The sequence below is a fragment of the Eubalaena glacialis genome, chromosome 17 (assembly GCF_028564815.1).
Source record: "Eubalaena glacialis isolate mEubGla1 chromosome 17, mEubGla1.1.hap2.+ XY, whole genome shotgun sequence".
In the NCBI taxonomy this organism is placed as follows: Eukaryota; Metazoa; Chordata; class Mammalia; order Artiodactyla; family Balaenidae; genus Eubalaena; species Eubalaena glacialis.
Window position 1 is genome coordinate 80,582,645 of NC_083732.1, and position 27,950 is coordinate 80,610,594.

The window sequence follows — 27,950 nt, forward strand, 5'->3', positions numbered from 1 at the left end:
TGAACGTGACTGCATTCGGGAATAGGATCTTTGCTGATATGATTAAGATTGAGGTCATCTGGGTTTTGGAGTGGACCCTAAAGCCAGTGACTGGTGTCTTATAAGATAAAGGAGAGGGGGATTTGAGACACAGGGGAGAAGCCTGTGCAAACACATAGAAAGTGATTGGAGTGATGCAGTTCCAAGCCAAGGAGCTTGAGCCACCAAAAGCTGCAAGAGGCAAGGAAGAATTTGCCCCTAGAGACTTGAGAGGGAGATGGCCCTGCGGAGACCTAATTTTGGACTTCTGGCCCCCAGAACTGAGAGAGAATAAATTTCTATTGTTTCAATCCACCAAATTTGTGGTAATTTGTTGGGGCAGCCCTAGGAAACTAATACAACTCCAAATTCACTTTAGATGATTTAAATAACTTTGCTCTCAAAATCAGAAGAGAATGGTATGGGAAAGGACAATCACGGGCTGTTCTTATTTATGGACAAAGATACAAAACACATAAATAAATGTTATGGAATTAAATCTAGCAGTATATTTAAAAGTATGACCGCATAGGTTTGGAATGCAGAGTTGGTTTGATATTAGAAAATCAATTAATGAAATTCACCACAGTAACATTACAGTTTTGATAAATGTAGAAAAACCATTTGATACATCCATGTGTACTTATGTTTGAAAAACAAAAAACTATGAATAGCAGATTATAAAACTTTATTTAGAAACGTAAAGAAGGCCTAAACGGGAAATAATTCATGTTCATGGGGTTGTAGATTCACTATTGATGTCACTTCAAATAAATCTATAGGGTCATTGCTGATTCTAAAACTTAATATGGAAGAGTAAAGAGCCAAAAATAATACAGTCACCCTTGAAGAAGAATAAGGAGAAGAATTACTGTTCAGTTATAGTTATTACAACAGTGAGGTAGTTCGAAAGAATAGATTTATTAAGAACAGGATAATCCAAAGCAGACTCATACATATTTCAAAACTTGGTTTATTCAAAGCTGGCATCTTAGTTTAACAGGTAAGGGATGAACTTTTCAGTAATTGGTATTAGAACAATTTATAATCCATATGGTGAAGAAGAATGAAACTGGACTCCACCTTACACTGTACACAAAAATCAATTCCAGGTTGATTAAATACTTAGTACGTGAAAGACAAAACTATAGAACTTCGAAAGTATAGGAAAACATCTTTATGATCTTTGGGCAGAGATTTCTAAACAAAAAATGCTAACCCGAAACGAAAAGGTTGAAAATGTGACTAGACTGAAATGAACTTTGGTTCATCACAAGCATTATAAAGAGAGTGAAAACGCAGCACAAACCATAAGAAGATACTGGCAATGCACATACCTGACAAAGCATTAGTATTCAAAATATATTTCAAACCCTTACAGTTCAAAAAGGAAAAGAAAACCCAGTATGAAAATGGACAAAAGGTTTCAACAGGTATTTCACAGAAGTGGAAACCTGAAAATGATAAAATGATTATATAATACAGTGCTCACTCTTATGAGAAGCTGCATAATGCAGTTTTCAGAACCTGGTGAAATCTATTTCCTATCTGCCACATGGGCAGAAATTACAAGGTGGATGATGTCAGATGTTGCTGAGGAGATGGAGACAGCTGTACATACTGCTATGGAAAAGCAGCGATGCTTTTCTGATGAGAGTAGAGTTGACGATGTGCTTACCACGTGACCTCAGATTCCTAACTAAACTCACACGGTAGGTACATCAGGAGACATATACAAGAATGTTCACAGCAGCACTGGCATCGGCCCAGGTGTCCACCTCTCCATTCAGTGGACTCCGTATCACTCACTATGTAAATAAATGGATTATACCCACTGGAATCTCATCAACAAAATGGTTAAGCTAAAAATCAAGTCACTGAATTGGTTCAAGATGGCAGAGTAGAAGGACGTGCTCTCACTCCCTCGTGCGAGAGCACCGGAGTCACAACTAACTGCTGAACAGTCATCGACAGGAAGACACTGGAACTCACCAGAAAAGATACCCCACATCCAAAGACAAAGGAGAAGCCAAAATGAGACGGTAGGAGGGGCGCAATCACAATAAAATCAAATCCCATAACTGCTGGGTGGGTGACTCACAAACTGGAGGACACTTATACCACAGAAGTCCACCCACCGGAGTGAAGGTTCTGAGCCCCACATCAGGCTTCCCAACCTGGGGGTCCAGCAACGGGAGGAGGAATTCCTAGAGAATCAGACTTTGAAAGCTAGCGGGATTTGATTGCAGGACTTCAACAGGACTGGGGGAAACAGAGACTCCACTCTTGGAGGGCACACACAAAGTAGTATGTGCATCGGGAGCAGTGACCCCAGGGGAGACTGAACCAGACCTACCTGCTAGTGTTGGAGGGTCTCCTGCAGAGGCGGGGTGTGGCTGTGTCTCACCGTGAGGACAAGGACACTGGCAGCAGAAGTTCTGGGAAGTACTCCTTGGCGTGACTCCTCCCAGAGTCCGCCATTGCCCCATCAAAGAGCCTGGGTAGGTTCCAGTGTTGGGTCGCCTCAGGCCAAACAACCAACAGGGAGGGAACCCAGCCCCACCCATCAGCAGACAAGTGGATTAAAGTTTTACTGAGCTCTGCCCACCAGAGCAACAGTCAGCTCTACCCACCACCAGTCCCTCCCATCAGGAAACTTGCACAAGCCTCTTTTTTTTTTTTAAGCTAATTTTTATTTATTTATTTATTTATTTATGGCTGTGTTGGGTCTTCGTTTCTGTGCGAGGGCTTTCTCTAGTTGTGGCAAGTGGGGGCCACCGTTCATCGCGGTGCGCGGGCCTCTCACTATCGCAGCCTCTCTTGTTGCGGAGCACAGACTCCAGACGCGCAGGCTCAGCACTTGTGGCTCACGGGCCTAGCCGCTCCACGGCATGTGGGATCTTCCCAGACCAAGGCTCAAACCCCTGTCCCCTGCATTGGCAGGCAGATTCTCAACCACTGCGCCACCAGGGAAGCCCACAAGCCTCTTAGATAGCCTCATCCACCAGAGGGCAGACAGCAGAAGCAAGAAGAACTACAGTCCTGCAGCCTGTGGAACAAAAACCACATTCACAGAAAGATAGACAAGAGGAAAAGGCAGAGGGCTATGTACCAGATGAAGGAACAAGATAAAACCCCAGAAAAACAACTACGTGAAGTGGAGATAGACAACCTTCCAGTAAAAGAATTCAGAATAATGATAACGAAGATGATCCAGGACCTTGGAAAAAGAATAGAGGCAAAGATGGAGAAGATGCAAGAAATGTTTAACAAAGACTTAGAAGAATTAAAGAACAAACAAACAGATGAACAATACAATAACTGAAATGAAAAATTCACTAGAAGGAATCAATAGCAGAATAACTGAGGCAGAAGAATGGATAAGTGACCTGGAAGACAGAATGGTGGAATTCACTGCTGCGGAACAGAATAAAGAAAAAAGAATGAAAAGAAATGAAGACAGCCTAAGAGACCTCTGGGACAACATTAAACACAACAACATTCGCATTATAGGGGTCCCAGAAGGAGAAGAGAGAGAAAGGACCAGAGAAAATATTTGAAGAGATTACAGTTGACAACTTCCCAAACGTGGGAAAGGAAATAGCCACGCAAGTCCAGGAAGCGCAGAGAGTCCCATACAGAATAAACCCAAAGAGAAACACACCGAGGCACATAGTAATCAAATTGGCAAAAATTTAAAGACAAAGAAAAATTATTGAAAGCAGCAAGGGAAAAACAACAAATAACATAGAAAGGAACTCCCATAAGGTTAACAGCTGATTTCTCAGCAGAAACTCTACAAGCCAGAAGGGAGTGAGTGGCATGACATATTTAAAGTGATGAAAGGGAAGAACCTACAACCAAGATTACTCTACCTGGCAAGGATCTCATTCAGATTCGATGGAGAAATCAAAAGCTTTACAGACAAGCAAAAGCTAAGAGAATTCAGCACTACCAAACCAGCTCTACAACAGATGCTAAAGGAACTTCTCTAAGTGGGAAACACAAGAGAAGAAAAGAACATACAAACACAAACCCAAAACAATTAAGAAAATGGTCATAGGAACATGCATATCGATAATTACCTTAAATGTGAATGGCTTAAATGCTCCAACCAAAAGACACAGGCTCGCTGAATGGATACAAAAACAAGACCCATATACATGCTGTCTACAAGAGACCCACTTCAGACCTAGGGACACATACAGACTGAAAGTGAGGGAATGGAACAAGATATTCCATGCAAATGGAAATCAAAAGAAAGCTGGAGTAGCAATACTCAGATAAAATAGACTTTAAAATAAAGAATGTTACAAGAGACAAGGAAGGACACTACATAATGATCAAGGGATCAATCCAAGGAGAAGATACAACAATTATAAATATATATGCAACCAACATAGGAGCACCTCAATACATAAGGCAACTGCTAACAGCTATAAAAGAGGAAATTGACAGTAACACAATAATAGTGGGGGACTTTTAACACCTCACTTACACCAATGGACAGATCATCCAAAATGAAAATAAATAAGGAAACAGAAGCTTTAAATGACACAATAGACCAGATAGATTTAATTGATATTTATAGGACATTCCATCCAAAAACAGCAGATTACACTTTCTTCTCAAGAGCGCACGGAACATTCTCCAGGATAGATCACATCTTGGGTCACAGATCAAGCTTCAGTAAATTTAAGAAAGTTGAAATCATATCAAGCAGCTTTTCTGACCACAACACCATGAGATTAGAAATCAATTCCAGGGAAAAAAACGTAAAAACCACAAACACACGGAGGCTAAACAATACATTAGTAAATAACCAAGAGATCACTGAGGAAATAAAAAAATACCTAGAGACAAATGACAATGAAAACACAACGATCCAAAACCTATGGGATGCAGCAAAAGCAGTTCTAAGAGGGAAGTTTATAGCATTACAAGCCTACCTCAAGAAACAAGAAAAATCTCAAACAATCTAACCTTATACCTAAAGGAACTAGAGAAAGAAGAGCAAACAAAACCCAAAGTTAGCAGAAGGGAAGAAATCATAAAGATCAGAGCAGAAATAAATGAAATAGAAACAAAACAGTAGCAAAGATCAATAAAATTAAAAGCTGGTTCTTCGAGAAGATAAACAAAATTGATAAACCATTAGCCAGACTCATCAAGAAAAAGAGGGAGAAGACTCAAATCAATAAAATGAGAATGAAAAAGGAGAAGTTACAACAGACACCACAGAAATACAAAGCATCCTAAGAGACTTCTACAAGCAGCTCTATGCCAATAAAGTGGACAACCTGGAAGAAATGGACAAATTCTTAGAAAGGTATAACCTTACAAGAGTGAACCAGGAAGAAATAGAAAATATGAACAGACCAGTCACAAGTAATGAAATTGAAACTGTGATTAAAAATCTTCCAACAAACAAAAGTCCAGGACCAGATGGCTTCACAGGCGAATTCTATCAAACATTTAGAGAAGAGCTAACACCCATCCTTCTCAAACTGTTCCAAAAAATTGCAGAGGAAGGAGCACTCCCAAACTCATTCTATGAGGCCACCATCACCCTGATACCAAAACCAAACAAAGATACTACAAAAAAAGAAAATTACAGACCAGTATCACTGATGAATACAGATGCAAAAATCCTCAACAAAATACTAGCAAACAAAATCCAACAACACATTAAAAGGATCATACACCATGATCAAGTGGGATTTATCCCAGGGATGCAGGGATTCTTCAATATATGCAAATCAATCAGTGTGATACACCATATTAACAAATTGAAGAATTAAAAACCGTTATGATCATCTCAATAGATGGAGAAAAAGCTTTTGACAAAATTCAACACCCATTTATGATAAAACCTCTCCAGAAAGTGGGCATAGAGGGAACCTACCTCAACATAATAAGGGCCGTATATGACAGACCCACAGCAAACATCATTCTCAATGGTGAAAAACTGAAAGCATTTCCTCTAAGATCAGGAGCAAGACAAGGATGTCCACTCTCACCACTATTCTACATAGTTTTGGAAGTCCTAGCCACGGCAATCAGAGAAGGAAAAGAAATAAAAACAATACAAACTGGAAAAGAAGAAGTAAAACTGTCACTGTTTGCAGATGACATGATACTATACATAGAGAATCCTAAAGATGCCACCAGAAAACTACTAGAGCTAATCAATGAATTTGGTAAAGTTTCAGGATACAAAATTAATGCACAGAAATCTCTTGCATTCCTATACACTAATGATGAAAAATCTGAAAGAGAAATTAAGGAAACACTCCCATTTACCATTGCAACAAAAAGAATAAAATACCTAGGAATAAACCTACCTAGGGAGACAAAAGACATGTATGTGAAAACTATAAGACACTGATGAAAGAAATTAAAGATGATACCAACAGATGGAGAGATATACCATGTTCTTGGATTGGAAGAATCAACATTGTGAAAATGGCTATACTGCCCAAAGCAATCTACAGATTCAATGCAATCCCTATCAAATTACCAATGTCATTTTTTACAGAACTATAACAAAAAAGTCTTAAAATTTGTATGGAGACACAGAAGATCCTGAATAGCCAAAGCAGTCTTGAGGGAAAAAAACGGAGCTGGAGGAATCAGACTCCCTGACTTCAGACTATACTACAAAGCTACAGTAATCAAGACAATATAGTACTGGCACAAAAACAGAAATATAGATCAATGGAACAGGATAGGAAGCCCAGAGATAAACCCACGCACATTATGGTCACCTTATCTTTGATGAAGGAGACAAGAATATACAATGGAGAAAAGACAGTCTCTTCAATAAGTGGTGCTGGGAAAACTGGACAGCTACATGTAAAAGAATGAAATTAGAACACTCCCTAACACCACGCACAAAAATAAACTCAAAATGGATTAGAGACCTAAATGTAAGACTGGGCACTACAAAACTCTTAGAGGAAAACATAGGAAGAACACTCTTTGACACAAATCATAGCAAGATCTTTTTTGATCCACCTCCTAGAGTAATGGAAATAAAATCAAAAATAAACAAATGGGACCTAATGAAACTTAAAAGCTTTTGCAAAGCAAAGGACTCTACAAACAAGATGAAAAGACAATCCTCAGAATGGGAGAAAATATTTGCAAACGAAGCAACTGACAAAGGATTAATCTCCAAATTGCACAAGTAGCTCATGCAGTTTAATATCAAAAAAACAAAGAACCCAATCCAATAATGGGCAGAAGACCTAAACAAACATTTCTCCAAAGAATATATACAGATTGCCAACAAACACATGAAAGGATGCTCAACATCACTAATCATTAGAGAAATGCAAATCAAAACTACAATGAGGTATCACCTCACACCGGTCAGAATGGCCATCATCAAAAAATCTAGAAACAATAAATGCTGGAGAGGGTGTGGAGAAAAGGGAACCCTCTTGCACTGTTGGTGGGAATGTAAGTTGATACAGCCACTATGGAGTACAGTATGGAGGTTCTTTATAAAACTAAAAATGGAATTACCATATGACCCAGCAATCCCACTACTGGGCATATACCCAGGGAAAACCATAATTCAAAAAGACACATGCACCCCAATGTTCATTGCAGCACTATTTACAATAGCCAGGTCATGGAAGCAACTGAAATGCCCATCGACAGACAAATGGATAAAGAAGATGTGGTACGTATACACAATGGAGTGTTACTGAGCCATAAAAAGGAACGAAATTGGGTCATTTGTAGAGACGTGGGTGGATCTAGAGACTGTCATACAGAGTGAAGTAAGTCAGAAAGAGAAAAACAAATATCGTATATTAACGCATATATGTGGAACCTAGAAAAATGGTACAGATGAACTGGTTTGCAGGGCAGAAATTGAGACACAGATGTAGAGAACAAACGTATGGACACCAGGGGGGAAAGCAGCGGGGTGGTGGTGGTGGTGGGATGAATTGGGAGATTGGGATTGACATGTATATACTAATATGTATAAAATGGATAACTAAGAAGAATAAATAAATAAAAAGTCACTGAAGAAAACATGTACAGTAATATGATTTCATTTATGTAAAGATCAAAAATTTGTAAAACTAAACAGTATATCTTTTAGAGATTCAAATGTATGTAGCAAAAGCATGAAGGAAAGGAAGAGAATGATGAATAGAAATTTAGGATAGTGATTACCTCTGAGGTGGACGAAGGAAATTTATTAGTTCAAATTGGAAAGTGGCACAAAGGAAGCTTCAAAACTGACAATGATATCCTCTTAAATTTCATGATGAGTACCTAAGTATTTTGTAGTATTTATGTGCTTTATGTCATACCCATTTTTTCCCCGTATTCATCAAACACTTTAAAAGAAAAAACAGTTTTAGAAACTGTAAAGCCAACGAGGTAATTTCGGAGTTGGTAGTCACTTTTGGTAAATTCTTCAGATTTTAACTCTCTCTATAGGCCAAAAATAACATCTAATCTTTCCACAGGGTATGAAGTTTTTACATTTTCTAACTCTAAAGCTACCAAAGTAAATTTGAAGATATGGGATCAAAATGGGATTGAAAAACTTGAAACCACTTCCCAGAGAGTGTCTTGAACATCTCTGGACACTTCTGTGTCTGCACTGGTCCTCAGCCTTTCTCCTCCACCCCACCCCTTCACAGATAGCTCTATGGAATCCATACTAGAGAGAACCTAACGTTAGGAGGCTCTGGAGCTCTGTAAACGGAAACCATGAACCACAGATTCCCTTGTTTAGTGACTACCCTCCTGTGATTATGTATCAGAATGCAGAAATGACAAGCTTCACACTGCAGACCAGGCTGCCAGATGAACTCCCAGCTGAGCAGAGGCTGAGGGGATTTGGCTGCCTTGGGTATTCCAACAGAGACACCGAGGTGTCAGGGCAGGAAGGGCCAAGCTTTTTAAGTCACCTTATGTTGCATTGGCAAACAGGTCTCTTCCAATACTACAGCAGCAGGTGCAGAATCCTGTGTACGAAAACACCTGTGAAAGTGGGGAAAAGATAACAGGGAGGGGCTGACAGAGAACAAAGTAAGAAGTGGGCCATACCTGGTAGCAAAGTGAGGGGTAGTTATGAGAATGCAGGAAGTGGTCACTTGAAAGAAAGGAGAGTGATTAGGATTAATAAGTCTTAGAGAAAAAAGTGCAGAGAAAATTTGCACCTCAGAATTGTAACCCACCATTACCTATGGTAACCCTATTTATAAAGAGCCATTAAAAAAAAAAACCTTTAAAAATGTTTTAAAATCAGATCTATAAATGAAAATCTTAACTTTGAAAGTAGAGTCCTGGTAAATACTAAAGATGTACAGAAGCATTGCTCTTTGTACACAGCAGGTGTTGGGTCGAGTAATCACCAACATCTTTGCAATTGGTTATTACATTTGAGGAGAATTTTTTCTGGGCTATGTACATTTATCTTGGAAATGACACTTTTCCCCAGATGATTAAATTAGAAGAGTGTTCTTTAAACTGGAAATAGGGGGTTTTAAGTAACTTTGAAATTTCAAAGACATCTTAATTTTAAAGAATTCACATTATTACTACGTGAGGTTCCTAATAGAATATGTATTTTAGTCTGCAATTACTGACATTAAGGAGTTTAAAAAAATCTTTCTTTTCATCACTCAATGTGATTTTGCATATCCTGCTGGTGCTTATTATGTACCAAACACTAAGCATTTTACATATACTAGTTCATTTAATCCCCGCATTAACCTCTTACAGTGGGGCCTGTTATCCCCATTTTATAAACAGTTAACTAAAACAGAGAGATGAAGAGAGTTGTCCAAGCTCACACGGCTAGTAAGTGGAGAAAAGCAGACTGAAACCCAGGCAGTCTGGCTTCTGAGTCTTAATTTTAACTTTAACCATCATGCTGTGCTGTTAATCTTACCTCCTGTGTCTGAAAGATTGTTTACTAAGCTGTGTATCCTTCCCTCCTTGTGTTTGTTGGCATACTAAGTCAGTAGTTATCTGTTTAAATGAAGTTATGGAAAGGAGTAATTGAGTTAAGTAGTTCTTTATAATTATCCCATTAAAGAGTGGGTTGACATGTTTCGATTACCAGAATTAGTTTACATAATATAAAACTAACATTGTGTTCAATCTGTGTGTGTGAGAAATTGCTGTGTTGGATTCTATTTAAGTGACATCTTTGCCAGTCTTTTTTTTTTTTTTTTAAACATCTTTATTGAAGTATAATTGCTTTACAATGGTGTGTTAGTTTCTGCTTTATAACAAAGTGAATCAGTTATACATATACATATGTTCCCATATCTCTTCCCTCTTGCATCTCCCTCCCTCTTTGCCAGTCTTTAGCTTGTTATTTTGAGCAAATCTCGTCATCTCTTTGTCTTTCATGTATCTGTAAATATGAGAAAACTGAAGGCATACAGAGGTTTAAAAGAACTAGAATGAGAAATGCAAAGAGAATCCAAAGTATTGTATAGTAAAAACAAAGATTCCCTTCCAGACACTTGTAAGCAAGTGTATATGTTAAGAGTGGTAAAAAGCACGCATAAATATCTACTAAGAAAGGTATGACGTGTTTTGTGTGTGGTAAAAGCAGTACAAAAATTCTATTTAGAGAAGCTTTATGTAGAAGATTACATTGCTCTAACCCTGAAACATAGCAGTAGACTTTTATTCATAATAGCCCGAGGGCATGGGAGTGGGGAATACAGGAGGGGTGTAGAATGCTAAGAAATTTTGTTCAGTTGCTAATATAACATAAAGAGATTAAATGTCAGCTGTGTTTTATTTTTAACACCAAATTGAGATTTTTACCATTTTTATACTCAGCCAGTACTTCTGCTTTCACTTTTGCTGAGAGGGCATTATAGCATGTCATGGATAAAAGGGCAGCTTTTGAGAGCTGAGTGTGTGGGTTCAAATCCTGATTGCAACACTTAGAGCTTGGGTGACCTTTGGCAAGTTATTTAAATTCTATAAACCTCAGTTTCCTCACTTGTAAAAGGGTAACAATAGTTTCTACTCTGTAGATTTATTGTTAGGATGCCGTAAGATAATCGTTGTGAAGTATGGATACTGAACCCAGCGCCTGGCTAGCATTTAATCAGTGCCCTTCACATTTCCACGCCTGTGCTTGAGTAGCATGGTGCTGGCAGCCCTGCAGTTTCTGGGAGGCTATGAGAGGAGGCTCTGTAGGCTGACAGCACCAGCATCATCTGGGAGTGGCCCCACTGCTGAGTGACGCGGGCGTGAGGCCCAAGAAGTGGTTTGAACAAGCTTTCCAGTGTGTGTACACGTTAAATGTTGAAATCCACTAGTGATGCTTTTTGTTGAAGAGTAAGGCTTCTGTAGTCAGGCTGTCTGGGCTCAAATGTTGGATCTACCATTGATAGCTGTGTATTCTTGGGCAACTTAACCTTTTCTGCCTCTGTTTTTTCATTTGTAAAACAGCACTAGCAGTTGTAGCTCCCTTGTTGGATGGTTGTGAGGGTTACGAGTTAGTACACATAAAGCACTTAGAGTCTAGTTTGGCACCTAGAGAGCTCTTGGTAAACGTGAGCTCTGCTGTGATATTTACGATGACCACTATATTAGTTTCCCATTGCTGCTGTCACAACTACATAACAGTGACTTAAAAACACACATTGATTATCTTAAGGTTCTGAAGGTCAGAAGTCCAAAATGGGTCTCACTGGGCTAAAATCAGGGTGTCAGGACTGCATTCCTTTCTAGAGGCTCTAGGGGAGAATCCATTTTCTTGCCTTTTCCAGATTCCAGAGGCTGCCAAGTGTCCTGGCCCTTGTCCCACTCACATCTTCAAAGCCAGCAGTGGTGGCTCGAGTCTTTTGTTACTTTACATCACTCTGGCACTGACTCTTTTGCCCCCTCTTTTACTTTTAGGGACCCTCGTGTTGATGTTAGGCCAACCCAGATAAGTCAGGATAATCTCTTATTTTAAGGTCAGCTGATTTCCAGCCTGATTCCATCAGCAACCTTAATTCCCCTTTGCCATGTAACCCAGCCTATTCACAAGTCTGGGGATTAGGCTGTGGACGTTTTAGGGGACCATTATTCTGCTTCCCACACTACCAGCTTCTGATGGATGATACTCAGTACACACCAGCATTGGACTGCTCTTCTCTTGTAAACTTGCTTTTCCACTCTCTACCTTTCTTCAGCTTTTTCTACCTCTTATTTATTCCCTAATCTGCATCAGTTTACATCCTTTGCCTCATACTCAGTTGAGGAAATAGAAGCCATCAGATGAGCACTTGCTCATCTCTTATCCACCACATCTACATGCTTACCTGAATATATCAATCTTCTCCTTTGCCTCTACTAAAATGAAGAGACTGTCTGTCTTTCTCTTCTTAAAATCCTGGCATTTCTCACTGCCTGCCTCCCCACCCCCAGATTTTTAGATTTACATGGACAAGGTGTAGGATCTCCCGTCTTTAAAAAGCCCTCCTCTGAATCTGCATTTCTCCTCTGATTTCTCCACCTCCCATTTACACTTCAGCTCCATCTCAGCATGCCAGTTTCAACACCTAGTTGTTCAAGCAGAAACCTGGAAATCGCCCTTGAAGGTAGCATCTCAGCCCTCCATCTCCAGTCCACAGGTCACTGCATCTGCCTCTCAAATGTCACCTCAGCTGCCTTCCTCCCAGCCCAGGCCGCTGCCTCTGGACTGTGTCCCCACCGCTACTTGTGCTCCCCGGACTCCTTCCTGCATTCCACAGTGGAAAAATGGAACTGGATGTGTGTCACATCTTGCTTCCCCTTACAAACTTTGACTTGCTGTTGCTTTCAGGATGAAACTTAAAAACAAAAAAAACTTTAACCTGATCTGGCTGCTGTCACTCTAGCCTCGTTGCTCATCTCCCTCGCTCAGTGTGCTCTGACCACGGTCTTGTAGTTTGTCAGATGTGCCAGGTATTCTGCTTCGTGGCCTCCCCATGTGCCTAGACTCATACCCTCTCCTGTCTTTGCTTCCCCACCCCACTCTGCTTATCCATCTTCATGACTCATTCTAAGCTGAGGAAGACAACTAATTTCTTTCAGGACCATTTAATTTAGTTCAGAGGTTTTCTGCGGAAGAATTTATTGATTGAATTATCACTATAATAATTGACATGCTAGACATCACGAGAACCTCTTTTAAAAAAAAAAGGTTAATTTCCATCTTGCACATCTTACTGCAGACATAGCTGTGATTATAATGAAGAGAAAATGTAGCTATAATCCTTTTTCACGTCTGGACTACTTGATAAGAGTTTATGGGTACCAGTTAGAACATGCGCTCCCTGCTATGTGTATACTGCCTGGGGTGTATTTCCCAGGTGTTCTTGCCAAACCTCGTTCATCAGATGCATAATGATCTAGCTGTTCATGGATGAGAGGAGAAAGTGGTGGCATGATTGTTTATGTATCATAAAACATGACTTTCTCATTATTTTTATAGTGACTCTTCTTGATTACTTGATACTTTATTAATATTTCTCTATGTATCTTATGTTGCAGACTATTCAGACTATGAAGACAGTTCCCTAGAATTTTTGGAAAGGTGCTCTTCTCCACTAACTCGATCTTCTGGGAGTTCTCTGGCTCTACGAAGCATGTTTACGGAGAAAAATACAACATATCAGTACCCAAGGGCAATTTTGTCAGTTGATCTTAGTGGTGAAAGTATGTGTAACCATGTAATGCTTAAAACAAGTCTTAAGATTCTTAAATGTGGAACCGAAAATAAAACATACTTTAATGAGGCCTATCTGAGCAGGGCACACAATTTAAAAAGTTATTCCATGAACTAATATGAAAATCTCAACATTAGAAATTTGAGCTACTTTTTAATTTATATAAAGTAAAATCGGCATTTATACTTAACTGTAGGACAGGTAGTAAGGAAACAATTAGTGTCTACTATGTACTGGTCTTCTGCAGGTGTTTTTACATGTATTTTCATATTCTTCACTACCAGCTTATAAAGTAGATATTGTTACCCACACTACATAAACAAGCAGAGGCTTATAGGTTAAGTAACTTATGGGGCTAGTTAGCGTTAGAATTAAAACTCAAACCAAGGTCTGTCTTAACTCCTAAGGTAATGCTTTTTCTGCCAGATATTTATCATAGTCTTAAAAATGCACTTTGAATTCCTGATCACAGATATGTCTGTAACCAAAAGTCTGGAAATGTGGTCAGATCAGTGATGTGAACACATTCAGGTATTAAGCACGTAGACAGAAGACCATGTTAGGTGGTGACACGAGCCCTGGAGTTGGAATCTCTCAGGTTTTCCTGTAAGTCCAGTCCTGACAGTGGAAGGTGTTGAGGACTCTTACCTGCCAGTATTCTAAGCAACGGGAAGAGGAACTCTCCCAACTGCAGATATTGATGGCTTGAGACCAGAGCTCTAGCACAGTAGGAACCAGAGTCAAGGAATGAAGAGGAAGGGATGGGGGTTCATCCTATGTAAAATCCCAGGGATATTTATGGGGAGTGCCCTGTCTTTTCCTTAAGTGCCCTACATGACAGATGCCAGGTCATGTGTTTTCTCTGGCACTGTTACTGCCTATTGTCTTCCAGGCCTAACTCCCCTCTAGCTCACTATGGAGAAAAGCATATTCTTCCCTTTACCCTAAAATAAGCACATAGCACTTTTGAGATTTTTTTAATCTCAAATCTAAAAAAAAAAAAATTGGGGAGGGATTAGGAAAAAGTTCTGTCCCCTTTTCTAACAAATACGAGTCACCTTTTCCCTTTTGGGCCAGTGGTTCTTAACCTCAGGTGTACATTAGATTCATTGGTGTGATGCTAAAATATATGATATCAGGTCCTTCAGCGGAGCACAAATCTGGGATTTCTTGGAGGGTGGGTCCTGGCAAGACAGCCCTGGTAGCAGGGGTTGAAAATCACATAACACCCATACTGTGAGCCATCAAGGTCTCAAAATTGCCTTTTTATACAGAGTGATGGAAAGTGGGAGATAATATCTGGATGACCAGTGTTGCTGGAGCTAGAACACTTGGGAGAGGGCTGGGAAGAGTGTCATGAATGTGTACCCTCAGTCCTGCTGTCTTTCCCCTGCGCTTCACGTGTTCAAGCGTTGAGCTCTGAGAAGAAAAATGGAGAGGTTCTCAAATGTTACTGTGCATCAGAACCACCTGGAGAGCTTCTTAAAACACAGTTCTGGGTCTTACCCACAGTATTTCTGATTTCTGACAAGCTCCCAGGGGATGCTGATGTGGAAACCACACGCTGAGAATACTGTGTGGGGAAACAGCAGTGTTAGTTCAAGGGGCAGCAGTTGTAAGAGAGCAGGGCTCTGTGGCCGCTCAGTTGGAGCTGTTGTCCAGGTGGCCATTTCAGTGTGGGAAGGAACTTGTACTTGCTTTTCTTATTTAACTTTCAACCCAGTGGCCCGTTTACTTAGCCTCCCGAATTCAGCCAAACATTGCTTTGATGCTTGCGAGTTAGTTGAACTGGATTTTCTGGCCAATATTTTAAATTTGCCTTCTAGCACCGTGAAGCCTGGCTGTTTTGGCCATACAAGCCTATGTGAGATATACACTAATTCCTTTCAATGATAGTAGTTTTTAAATTAAATTCATTGCTAACCCTGTTACGATTGCCATTCATTGAATACCACATACGTGCTGCAGCAGTGTTTGAAACTGTTCATCCATGTTCTAGTCTGCCATTTTGAAACATGAACGTGTATTCAAGAAAGCCCAAGAGAAAGTACAAATTTTGGATTTAAGTTAGCAAGATGATGAGTAAATGAAACTTATTCTTCAGGTTCTCAAAACTACCCATATTGTTAATATTAGAAAGATTTTATAATATCTAATTGATTTACTTCTGATTCCTTGAATTTTTTTTTGTATTTCTGTACCATTGTCTTATTTCTACTGACCTTACTCTCTCCAAGATGTCCTAAGATCCTAAAGAGAAGAAAATTATTTTTCTATAAAACATTAACTTTTTATAAATCAGAAACAAAACATTCAAAAACATTGAGTCGGGGAAAAAATAAGCACAATTAGAAGCTGATAAGGAAAACACTAAGTCATATGAAATATTTAAAATATAAATTGCATGAATTATTTAGTTTGAATTCAGGCAACTTCCACCTGGTCTGATTAAGTCTGAAAAAATTTTCTCTATGTAACGACTCCCTCCTTCCCTCTTCCAGAAACATTCTGGGGTGGCTATCACATGTATCAGGCTTCATCCTAAGCACTGACTACAGAGCATTCAACAATGCAGTGGACTCTTGCTTGCTCTCATGGACTCTTGACGTTGTAGAAAGGGGAGATGAATAAGCAGCAGGTGAAGGAATGGTTGAGAACGTGACTGCAGGTTAGGGTGGTGAGGTAGGCAGGAGCCAGCTCTGCTCTCTGTTCGAGGAGCAGCCTCCGTTTCAGGAGCCTGTGAGCAGTGGTGAGGTCTTGTGTCACGTGCCATGTGATGACTCGGTTTCCCCAACATGTCTCCACCCACACTCCGGCAGACCTGTGGTGTCCTGTCGTCATTTCTTTCCCTTTGTCATGAATAAATATTTCCTTATATTTGCCTTGATTTTTTTTTCCTCAATAGCCTGAGCTAAATGATGGTCTTTGACTCAACGCTGTTATAAGTACAACCTAAAAACCTAGGATTTGAATAGAGTTGTATATAGTGGTCATCAATATAACCTAACTTCTAGGGTATACTTATTTATTTTTTTTGAAGATTTTTATCAAAATGAAATTTAAAACATTTTAAAATTCCTTAGGGAACTCATAATCCCAGTTTAAGAAATGCTGAAATCATTAAGAGCACAGGCTGTGGAGTCAGGCAGTCCTGGTGTGCAGTCGGCTTTACCACTAGCTGGCTGCATTACCGAGCAAGTCATGTCATATTTAAAGTGCTTCGGATGGTACCTGGTGTATGTTAAGTGCAGTGGTAGTTGATGATACTGATACTGTTAAGAATCCCAGTATTGCTGTCAGGACCCTAGGCAAGCTCCTTCACCTCTCTGAGGTGCTGTGTAGCTGTATGGTGCAAATAATGAACCCTGTTCTTTTTACAAGCCATTGTTGTTGTGAGGATCAGAAGGGATAATGTTTGTGAAAGCATTTGAAAACTGCAAATTTTAATTGTTAATGTCAACCTTAGCCCTCACCTCTGTAAGCACCTGGACTAGGGGATACTTTCTGAGTTACTTGTAATGGTGTTAACATGAAGATGTAAAACGATCATAGTTGCCTGAGCTTCAAAAATCATTTGTTTCTTTGTCTAGAGACAAATACTGTATTCCCATTCGTCTGCCCTCCCTTTCTAAATACTTAATAGCTTATAATCACTTCCTATAGTGCCTTTCTTTCTAGAAAATGACGTAAAAAAGAAAAAAAATGCTGAGTATGCTTTTATGTATATTCTAGACTTATCGGATGTGGATTTCCTAGATGATTCTTCAACGGAGAGTTTGCTCCTCAGTGGGGATGAGTACAATCAGGACTTTGATTCAACCAATTTTGAGGAATCTCAAGATGAAGATGATGCGCTTAATGAAATTGTGCGATGCATTTGTGAGATGGACGAGGAGAACGGCTTCATGATTCAGGTGACCTGTCTTCCCTTCAGCCCTGAATTAGTTCAGGTGCTCAGCACATTCATTGGGGCATCTGTGTTCTCTTTTTCCTCACCGTCCTTTTGAAGATGGAGGCTTCTAGCTTAGCGTCAGGTTTAAAGTACCAGTTGTAATGATTGGCAGATCTCTTCTTCAGATGAAGCAGACTGTTTTCTTATCTGAGGATCTCTCTCCGGGGTGTTTATTTTTAGGTCTTCTAGCTGAAATTCTTTTCAAGAGCCATTAAGGTGGCTAAGCGTCCACACTGAAGGGTAGACCATAGCAATTCTTTTCCTGCTGGTCTGGATCCTGTTGTTTAATAATTTATGTTATATAGTCACCCTTCAAAGGGTAGAAAAGTTTCCACAATATTGAAGATTAAAGGAAAGCTTTGTTGCAAGGATTACCATTACAAATAACCTCTCCCTGTAGAAAAGGTATCTTTAAGAATAAAGGAAAGCATAACCCATATTTTGTGGTTACATTTGGAAGATTCAGAGATGTTAGTTATAGAAACGAAGAAAAAGTAATCATCTTTTTCCCCCTTTTCAGTGGTTTTCTCAGTAAGGGAACTACAAATTTATAGGTTCACCACACAGGTAGTACTTTAAGAGGTTGTTACCTAATGCACTGCTACAAAGGCGCCTTTTTTTTTGTTTGTTTTTTAAATTTCTGCCCTTTAATAAGCTATTTTTAAGAGTTCTAAGGATGTGTGAAAATAGATGGGAGAAATAATCTTATGCCTTTTTTATGATTAAACCAGTTTATCAAAGCACATTTTAATGGGTGCAACGAGAGGAAGTGCTTGAAATAGCTGACTGTTTCAGAAGTGAAATTTCTCGGAAGTCATCACTTGCTTTTGTTATGTGGATTAAGAATTGAACTGGTGGCAGCTGCCGCAGCCGCTGCCGCAGCAAGACTCAGCCAGCTAGTTGAAGAGAAGGGGTCTGTCTTGATTTCTAGCGAGTAAAGTGTGGTTGTTTCCCGGCAGTGTGAAGAGTGCCTGTGCTGGCAGCACAGCGTGTGCATGGGGCTGCTGGAGGAGAGCATCCCGGAGCAGTACCTCTGCTACATCTGCCGGGACCCTCCAGGTAAGCTTTGGTCCCTGTGCTCACCGCAAGGTGTCTGGATGTCTTGTTACATACAGGTTCCATTGTACGTCAGCTGTCTGAGACACCATGACTTCTGTCAGCTAGACTCCGCTTCCATGTTAAAATTTAAAACTGGTTTTCACTGTTTGTTATGTTTCATTTTCCATATTAATTATTTAGGCAAAAGCATTAGCATAAATTCCTTAGCATAATTAACTGCCTTACTGGAAGGAGAGGGTTGTGGCTTTTACCTGAAGAGAACTAGCTCCTTAATCTACTCCTGTGTATTGATTTCTAAATAGGTTAACATATGGCTATTTGAACGGACTCATAGTCTGAACTCACGCTCCTGCTGACGCGGTTTTGAACGAGTGTCTGATAGTGCTGCATGTCAACCTAATGTTAGAGCAGATGGGATGTCCAGTTATCACGCCCGACCCCTTTAGTTTCCTGGTGAGGCAGCTGGGGCACAGAATGTCGCATGCCTCGTGCACAAGGATGGTGCTAGACTGGCCGCACCAAGAGGAAGCCCTGTGCCTTTGGGCTCCCTGCCCCCTCGGTGCCTTCCTCCACGCAGAGGCTCTCCGAGCAGCAGTGTTCTGCATGTCGTGTGCACTTCCAGCTCCGAGGCAGAACCCATCTAGACATCTCAAATGAAAGGCTGCTGCCTTGTTCTGTCTATCAGAAATAATAATAATAACAATAGCATTAAGAAGCAGGAGAGTTATCCAAACCTACATGACGGTAGGCATTTGTTCATTCATCCAGCAGCATTTATCGGATGCCTTCTATTTGCTAAAATCTGGTGGTGCGGGGTAAGGTGATGGATTCTAACCACGCCTTCCTCTCTCTCACAGTATAGTAGGGGACACAGACATAGAAGCAACTAATTGTAATAGGATCTAATTACTGTCGGTGGTGAAGATATAGGATTATATTGGATTCTGTGAGCTCTTAGATGTGAGGGAGGGGTCCTCAGTCAGTTAACTAGAACTCTTTGTTTTGCCCAGTTCAAAACAAATGTTAGTGAGAGAAACAAGTACCCCTGTCTAGTTTCTATCGAGCCCTTTTGGCCTTTTTAGAAAACAGATGACAGAGACATAAAAAATGGAAAGCAGCACACTCAAGGTTCCCCTGCAGGTGTGAACTGCCACTGACCACATCCTTCATGGAGTTTGTCCTGCTTACCGGGCAGGAAATCTGAAGGTGGGAGGAGCTCTCACAGTGCCAACCCCTCGAAGCACTGTCTGACTCGTCTTTTGAATTTGTTCTTAGTCCTAGAGCTCGCCTTGTTCACTGAGTGATGTTAATCGGGTAGCAGTTGAAGGGAAGTCTGAATAAGTGGAATCCTTTGTCACTTCAATGTCAACTTTATCTACAGGTCAGAGATGGAGCGCAAAATATCGTTATGATAAGGATTGGTTGAATAATGGGAGAATGTGCGGGTTATCATTTTTAAAAGAAAACTACTCTCATCTCAATGCCAAAAAGATAGTTTCCACACACCACCTGCTTGCTGATGTCTATGGTGTTACGGAAGTCCTGCATGGGTTACAGCTGAAGATCGGAATCCTAAGGTAAGTGAAGGGCGGCGGAGGGAGGGGCACACTTTAGTGTGAATTTTAATTTAAACTAAATCGGTTGGCTTTTTGCAGGTTCAGATTAGCAGCTTGGAAGACAGAATAGATATTTGAACAATTTTTAACTTTAAAAAAAAGGAAAGGTTAGTAACTTTTTGGATGAATAGCTCCTTCATGCCTATTGTCCTGGGATAGAGAAGCGTGGGTGAGTAACAACGGCATCTAGTATTTCAGCAAATGTTAGTCCCGTGACACTGTTTTGTGGGCTCACCTTGCGCACAAAAGTTCGGTTGCTGTGGTGAACCCTTTGGTGTGTGTCCTCCTTCAGGAATGCTGTCACGATGAAATAGATGCAAAGGTATATTTTTAAACTACCTTAAGATTGGCTTTGAAGGGAGCCAGCAGGTCATGTAATCCATTCGTCTCCTGTGTACCAAATATGTTTTAGTCATCCCAGGCAATTTCTCCTTAAAAACAAAACAAAACAAAAACAGAAGAAACACTGAGCCTCCGTAAGTAACATATCAGAATGTTCTTGAAGTCCTTGTTTTTAGTTCTTCCTAATACCTCCCTAGAATTTCTCTTTAAAAGTATACATATTTTATATAAAACAGGGTGATTCACTGGTTCTTCACAAGTTTTTCTTTATTTTGACTCACTTGCCTGGGCCGGAAACGTGCCCCTTCCCTTCCTTCCATCCCCGTCCCGCCCCTCCTGCGGTGACGAGGCCCGCTGAGTACTCTGTCCCTGTGGTTCCTTACCATCCCCGTCTCTCTCCTCACCAAGACCGTCTGAGCCGGGCTGTTCTTCTCACGTGAACGGTTGCCATACCTTGTAAATTCCCGGTGGCTCCAGCCTTGTGCTCTTTCAGTTCATCCTTCATACTGTTGCCAATGTGATCTAATAAAAGGTAAAGAGGAGTTTGTCTCTTTGGAGCTTAATATACCATCGTGTCTTCCTGATGCCCAATGAGAAGAGTGCAGGCTCATTCAGCATGCACTCTGAATCCTTCCACGATGCGTATTCTCTCTGTCATTTTGTTGTCATGTCTTCCCTCTTCTAATTTTTCCCCCAAATGTTCCAGCTATACCAAACCATAATCGCTGAATGAAGCATGCTTTCTCATAGCTCCAGGCCTTTACTCACAGCCAGAATAACCTTCTGCCATTAGTCCTTCTAGCAAATGCTTTTTCATGATTACCTTCTCAACTAGAGCTGATCACATCCTTGGCAGACTCCATGCGTATTGGTTTCAGGCACTTTGGTGCACCTTGTTTATGTCTGCCTCCCCTTACTAAGCCATGGGTTCCTTGAAGGTAGGGCTTGTGTCTTATTCATCATTTTATTCCTAGAGGTTAGTGGAGGGATAAGTACTCAGTAATTGTTGAATGGAATTTGCTTCGGTTGTATGTCATAAGCCTGAATGTGGATTTCTTTATAAAAAGGCCATGCAAATGCTAAAACTCAAAGGAGAAACTAAATTATTAAGCTAAGCTTTTTTTTTTTACAACCTGGTTGTCCTTGACATCAATATGAATTTCTGTACGTTCATAATTTCACTAAGAATTTCAACTGGACAAATTTTGCCTCATGCCTATAGGCTCTCTTTATGTTAATATTTCTAATAATAATAGTTATTATCGCTAGCTACTATTTATTGGAAGTCTACTACAAAACCTGAAATTGGTGGTTTCATGTGCTATTTCATTTAATCCTTACAATAAAGTTCTTACTTTGTTTGATAGATGGGTAGTCAAAGATAGAGGTTCTGTAACTTGTCCAAACTCCTCCTCTAAGGCTCAGCAGGATTCAACACATTGGACTATTGAATTACAAATCTAGCTTTCCTTCTACTATGCCTTTTACTGTTGAAGAATTTTTGTATTTTCTGGCTATTAAACTATTAGGGGTTCCAAAGATAAAATTTATAATTTCAGAAACAAGGCTTATTATTAGAAAGAAAACTAATTTGTCTCCTGGTATTTATCTAATTTGGAAATTAGTTCACAAACATTATTGAGCCTTCTGAAAGGTTTATGCCTCCAGAATATCCTCCTTTTACTTACTACAGAATATGATGAATGGATTCCTCTTTTGCTTACTACAGAATTTTAATTACTACAGAATTAACTATGCGATATCATGCTCATATGTTTAGTGAGGATGGGGGTAAAGGGATATTATCATGGACTGTTAGTGAGCATGTAATTAGTACAGCCTCTTTGGAGGCCACTTTGGCAGTACCTGTCAGAATTAAAATGTGCATACATTATCTAGGCATTTCATATCTAGAAATTTATCTGACTGATAAATTCCCACTTGTGTGCAGAGGTACACACATGCAAACACATACACACGTGTATTGGCGGGGAATTGGTTGGTGAGACTAGACTGCAGCACATTAATACTGTTCAGCTACTAGAGTGAAAGAAAGGGAAAATCTCCATGTACTGACAAGGCAAGATGCCCTTACGTGTTATATATGAAGAAGGCAAATTGTATGAGAGCCCCATTTGTGTAAAAAGAAAAAGTGTGTGCTTACCCACTTAAAAAATAATTTTATATGTACAGAAAAAGTGTGGAAGATTATACTTCAGTTATCTATGATTGCCATGGCAGGGAGGTTTTTACTTTGTACACATTTATAATCTGAATTTTTTGTCATGAGGAAGTATCACGTTTTGATTGACTTAAGATGTTAAAATATGCTCATGTAAAAGTTTTTCACGTTGTACAATTTTTAAAAATACAGTGAAAAATCAGTAAAAGAAGTGCATATATCAAATGATGATGTGAATTATCACAAAAGTACATTCATTATTGCTTTTCTACCTGAGTTTTATTTCTATAAAATTATGAAAATTTACATTTTGGGTGAAATTCTGGGGCAGGTTAACCTAGAAAGTACCTTTACTTTTGTCTTGAGTGGCTGACCTCCTCCTCACCTTGTTCGCTTGGCAGTGGTCTAGGTCTTCAATAGAGAGGTGGGGATCAGTCAGTACACTGAGCATACACAAGGCATGGATAACTGAGGGTTAACTGTGTAATTGTACATTCTGAAATTTATTGTGGCATTATACTTGTTCCTGGACTTTTTTTTTTCTGAACTGCTGTTTCTCCAACTTCATTTTAAGGAATAAACATCATCCTGACCTTCGTCTCTGGGCTTGTTCTGGGAAGAGGAAAGATCAAGTAATTGCTGGGGTAGAAAAAAAACTAATGGTGCAAGACACAGTTAATGTGGAAGAAAAGAAGTATCATGTACAGAACCATAAAGAACCACCTCGTTTGCCCCTAAAAGTGGAGGGAACGTATATAACAAGTGAACACAGCTACCAAAAGCCACAGAGTTTTGGTCAAGACTGCAAAACTCTCGCAGACCCTGGGAGCTCAGATGATGATGATATTAGTAGTTTTGAAGAAGAACAGGAATTTCACATGAGAGATAAAAACCGTTTACAATACCCAGTAAAAGGAGATGGAATGCCCGGAAAGGTATAACTAGTTCATTTGTCTTTGCTTGGAAATACGATAGAACAAAGGAAAATTTTGTGAAATAAAACATACTGAGTTCCCAGATTTTACTTATATTTCCAAGTTCACAAGTACCTTGTTAGGGTAAAGACATTTTTTGCTTTCGCTACAAGAAAACACTGGCCATTTGAACATTTAATTATCCCCTAATTCAGAAATGTAGTAATTCGTTAAACTTTTGCCTTAACAAAAGTTTCAAGTTTATAAGTACACTTAGATGCCTCTAAAAACCATGAGCCAAATTTTTTTCCAAATGAGAATGTCTACGTGTGAAAACATGAAATTGCATATGGGTGTATATATATTAATATAATTTGTGTTCCTTTTGTATGTGTTTTAGATAAAAAGTGGCACTTTTTATCTAAAAAATCATCTTTTTAAAAATTATAGCATATTTGTATATGCATATCAATCACATTATGCAATAAGTTGAATTCTTATAGCTCTGTGTACATTGAATATTTATAAACTTATTTCTTGTTCACAACTTAGAGATGTCGTGCCTTCATTTTTTATTGATTTTTCAATTAGCAATACTGCTTTAAAATTAGTTCTTTATTTTTCTGGCCTCTTTTATCAAGTAAGTTCTATAAATAAATACTTAACTGAATTTGAGAAGCTTATATTACCTGAAATTTTGTGGTAAATTATTTTGTCAAATTAATATCCCTCTTATCTTCAAGTGAGTTATCGCTGGTGAAACTGAGGTCAGATTTTGTGTGTGTGTTAAGCAGTCTGCACTTTTTAAGTTTTTAAGGGGTTTTTCTCTTTCCCTCACCTCATTGATTTAGCTGCAATAATAAAGTCCAGTCTGCAGTTAATTATGCTTTATACTAGCCTTTGCCAACTATCTTAATTTTTTTCCATCATTGTTTTTTGCCTTCACTCCACTTGTGACACAGCTTAGATTAACTGAGGAAGGGGTCAGTCAATTAGCTGGGCTTTCTAGTTACAGAATATAATTAGCTCCTTCATTTCTTCAGCAGGTTTTATTGAAGGCCTTCTACCCTGTGTAGCACTCTGCTAGACATTGTGAAGAGACATAGCAGGCATGTCTGCTTTTCAGGACCATCAGATGTAATTTAGTTATGTGCTAGTACTTCCTTTAAAAATATTGTGGGAGTCAGGTTGGATTTTACCGATCATTGTGGGTAATGAGGTTTTTAATGCGTCTTTCCCTTTATGACATTACATTTCATCCAATTCTTTGTTTTTTCTGTTGGCTCTTTGGAGAAGAATTCAGCTGAAAGGAATACAGTATTTGTTTATAATGATAAAAAGGGCACTGAAGACCCGGGAGACTCACATCTTCAGTGGCAACTCAATCTCCTTACACACATAGAGAATGTGCAGAATGAAGTCACCAGCAGGATGGACCTGATAGAAAAAGAAGTTGATGGTAATTTAAGAAAGAACTGAAATACAATTGCTGTAGTCTGTAAAGTGTATTTATTGCACTTTTGAATAATTTAATTGAAGTTATTTGAAGCTTTTGAAATTATGGGACAAAAACTACAGATGCTATCCATGCTGATGGAGCTTTGCTGCTCCCTTTACATTGTATTTAACACATCTGGCATTTAGGGTCTTTTAGTCTCAAGACAATATGACTGGATATTTTAGGGATTTTTTTTTTTTTTTTAAGATGGATATTTATTAAATATTGCCCACTTGCCAGGCACAGTATATACCATATGGAGTATTTATTATTCAATGAATAATAATATTATTATTCATTGAATAATATTATTCAGTAAATAATATTATTCAATAAATAATATTATTCAATGAATATTTTCATTGAACTGTGTTTTTTTTTGGAAGTCAGCGTAAGGACTTTAAGCATATTTGAAATATGGGGGAAAACATTTTGTTTTCACTTTGGACAGTGTTTGTTAAGTGAAATTAACAACAAAGAACTCCTGCAAGGTTAAGTAGATAAACCTTAAGTTTGCATACACATTTTCAAATGTTTTTCTTTTATATTTAAAAATTTTATTGCACTGGAGCCCTAAGGAGTAGACAGGAAAAATATTATCCCCATTTTATAGTTGAGAAAATAGAGTAATTTAGATTACTCGATTCCTAATCTAGTGTTTTCCTATGCTTTTTGACTCCATTTTTTTAACCTCATAGATTGTATCTCCTGCCCCCCCCCTTTTTTTATTTGCAAAAGTATGTGCTACTTTCATCCCCCAGTAAGTTAGAGTTCCTACTGCTTTGTTTTTTCCTGTGAAAAGAAGAAATGGAAACCCATTTCAGAAGCATCTTCCATTTGGTTATAAGCCAGTTGTAGAGTTAGTTTAGTTAGTTTTAAGTAGATTTTTTTAATATATAAATTTATTTATTTTATTTATTTATTTTTGGCTGCGTTGGGTCTTCCTTGCTGTGCGCGGGCTTTCTCTATTTGAGGGGAGCGGGGGCTGCTCTTTGTTGTGGTGTGCAGGCTTCTCATTGAGGTGGCTTCTCTTGTTGCAGATCATGGGCTCTAGGCGCGCTTCAGTAGTTGTGGCTCGCGGGCTCAGTAGTTGTGGTGCATGGGCTTAGTTGCTCCGCGGCATGTGGGATCTTCCTGGACCAGGGCTCGAACCCGTGTCTCCTGCATTGGCAGGCGGATTCTTAACCACTGTGCCACCAGGGAAGCCCTTAAGTAGATTTTTGAAGAAGAAGAAAATGCAACTTGATGCTATCCCCTATTATTGTTAATAAAAAGTATAGAATGTAATTAATTGCATTCTGCCTGAACTTCTAATATGCTTCTTTTTTTTTTTTTTTACGTACTGATAAAATAGTGGGAATGAAAGGACACTAAGAAATTGCTACCTCCTTTCCTTTGTTAAAAAGAACTTCTAGATTTACAAAAATGGTTAGAGTAGCTAAGTTTCATTTAAAATGGAGATGATTTAAGCCTAAATTAATAGAAAGCTTGAGCAGGAACAGGGAATATTGTTTCCTGTTCCAGAAGAGAGTAAAAGGAGACACTCAAAATGCAGTTACTTTATATCTTTAAAAGGAAAAATTACCTAAAATGACGACAGATAAAACAACAGATAAAGATTACTAAGAGGGGCTAGAACTCTTGTGGGATGAGGTGTAGAGGATGCTTGACTGCTCAGAAGTGACTTCTGTAGATTGGCTTTCTAGCGAAAGGGAAGTGAACTCTTTCTCCATCACTTTTTCAGCCTTCTAATTATACCATGTTTTGACTGTGTTTTCAGTTGCCGTTTAAATGTGTTTGTTCTTCTCTTCTCTCTTTTAGTTCTGGAAAGCTGGCTTGATTTCACAGGGGAGTTGGAGCCACCTGATCCTCTCGCGAGGCTGCCCCAACTTAAACGCCACATCAAGCAGCTCCTAATTGACATGGGCAAAGTACAACAAATAGCAACTCTCTGCTCTGTATGACAGCAGTGAACACCTAATGCAAAGAATGTGGCTCTGTTCAGTCGACTAATTTTTATTATCCACACGGCTGCTAAGTGGATAGTTAAAAAGCTTAGTGATGTTTGGTCATTTACTGATTTGTGACATCAGTAGGATGGCACCTTGGAAAGGAAAATGAAGAACAACTTTATCAAGGAAGCTAATATTAAAAAAATTTATGAGCTAGATACAAATGATAACGTGTCATATTCCAAGCATCAGTGGAGGTAGAATATAATCTGTGCTAAGGGAATCAGATTGGCAGGATTTTTGAAAAGTTGCTAACATGAAGCTCGAGATACCTGTAGAAAGAAATATGGTGTATTACATAGTTTTTAGCGGAAAGATCTATGTTTATAAACCAACATTTGGCCCAAACCAAAATTGTAGAGGAAATTTAAATTCTGGAGAGTTCTATAAGCTTGTTGTAAGAACTGTCTTCTCTGCAGTTGATCTAGCTGCACCGAAGTTTAGAGTATTGAAACTTTTATAGGATCATGAGCTGTTTCTTAGGTGATGAATGTCCTTAATCAGAAAACTGACAGTAGAAGTCTCACTTCTGAGGAAAACAGTTGTGGAATTCTTACTTCATTATGAATATATTTTAAAAACAAACAACAAAATAATTGGAGTTTATTGCTGGCATTAAGCTCACTGTAAAAAACAGAATGGCTCGCAGAAGGGTCA

At 39.1% G+C, this 27,950-nt stretch overlaps 1 protein-coding gene across 10 annotated transcripts in view; it reads left to right on the plus strand.

The window, feature by feature from the left end:
- PHF20L1 (PHD finger protein 20 like 1) overlaps positions 1–27,702 on the plus strand; it is a 75,626-nt gene extending 47,924 nt beyond the window's left edge. For 8 of the 10 annotated variants that reach the window (XM_061171762.1, XM_061171768.1, XM_061171766.1 and 5 more), the window contains 7 exons: positions 13,543–13,707; positions 17,451–17,632; positions 18,630–18,729; positions 20,111–20,306; positions 23,444–23,804; positions 25,080–25,242; positions 27,103–27,702. In XM_061171762.1, the coding sequence (XP_061027745.1) occupies positions 13,543–13,707; positions 17,451–17,632; positions 18,630–18,729; positions 20,111–20,306; positions 23,444–23,804; positions 25,080–25,242; positions 27,103–27,245 (1,310 nt within the window). In that variant the 3' untranslated portion in view covers positions 27,246–27,702. The remainder of the gene's footprint in view (positions 1–13,542; positions 13,708–17,450; positions 17,633–18,629; positions 18,730–20,110; positions 20,307–23,443; positions 23,805–25,079; positions 25,243–27,102) is intronic. The other 2 variants (XM_061171767.1, XM_061171770.1) reach the window with 2 other exon arrangements.
- Positions 27,703–27,950: the final 248 nt, after the last annotated feature.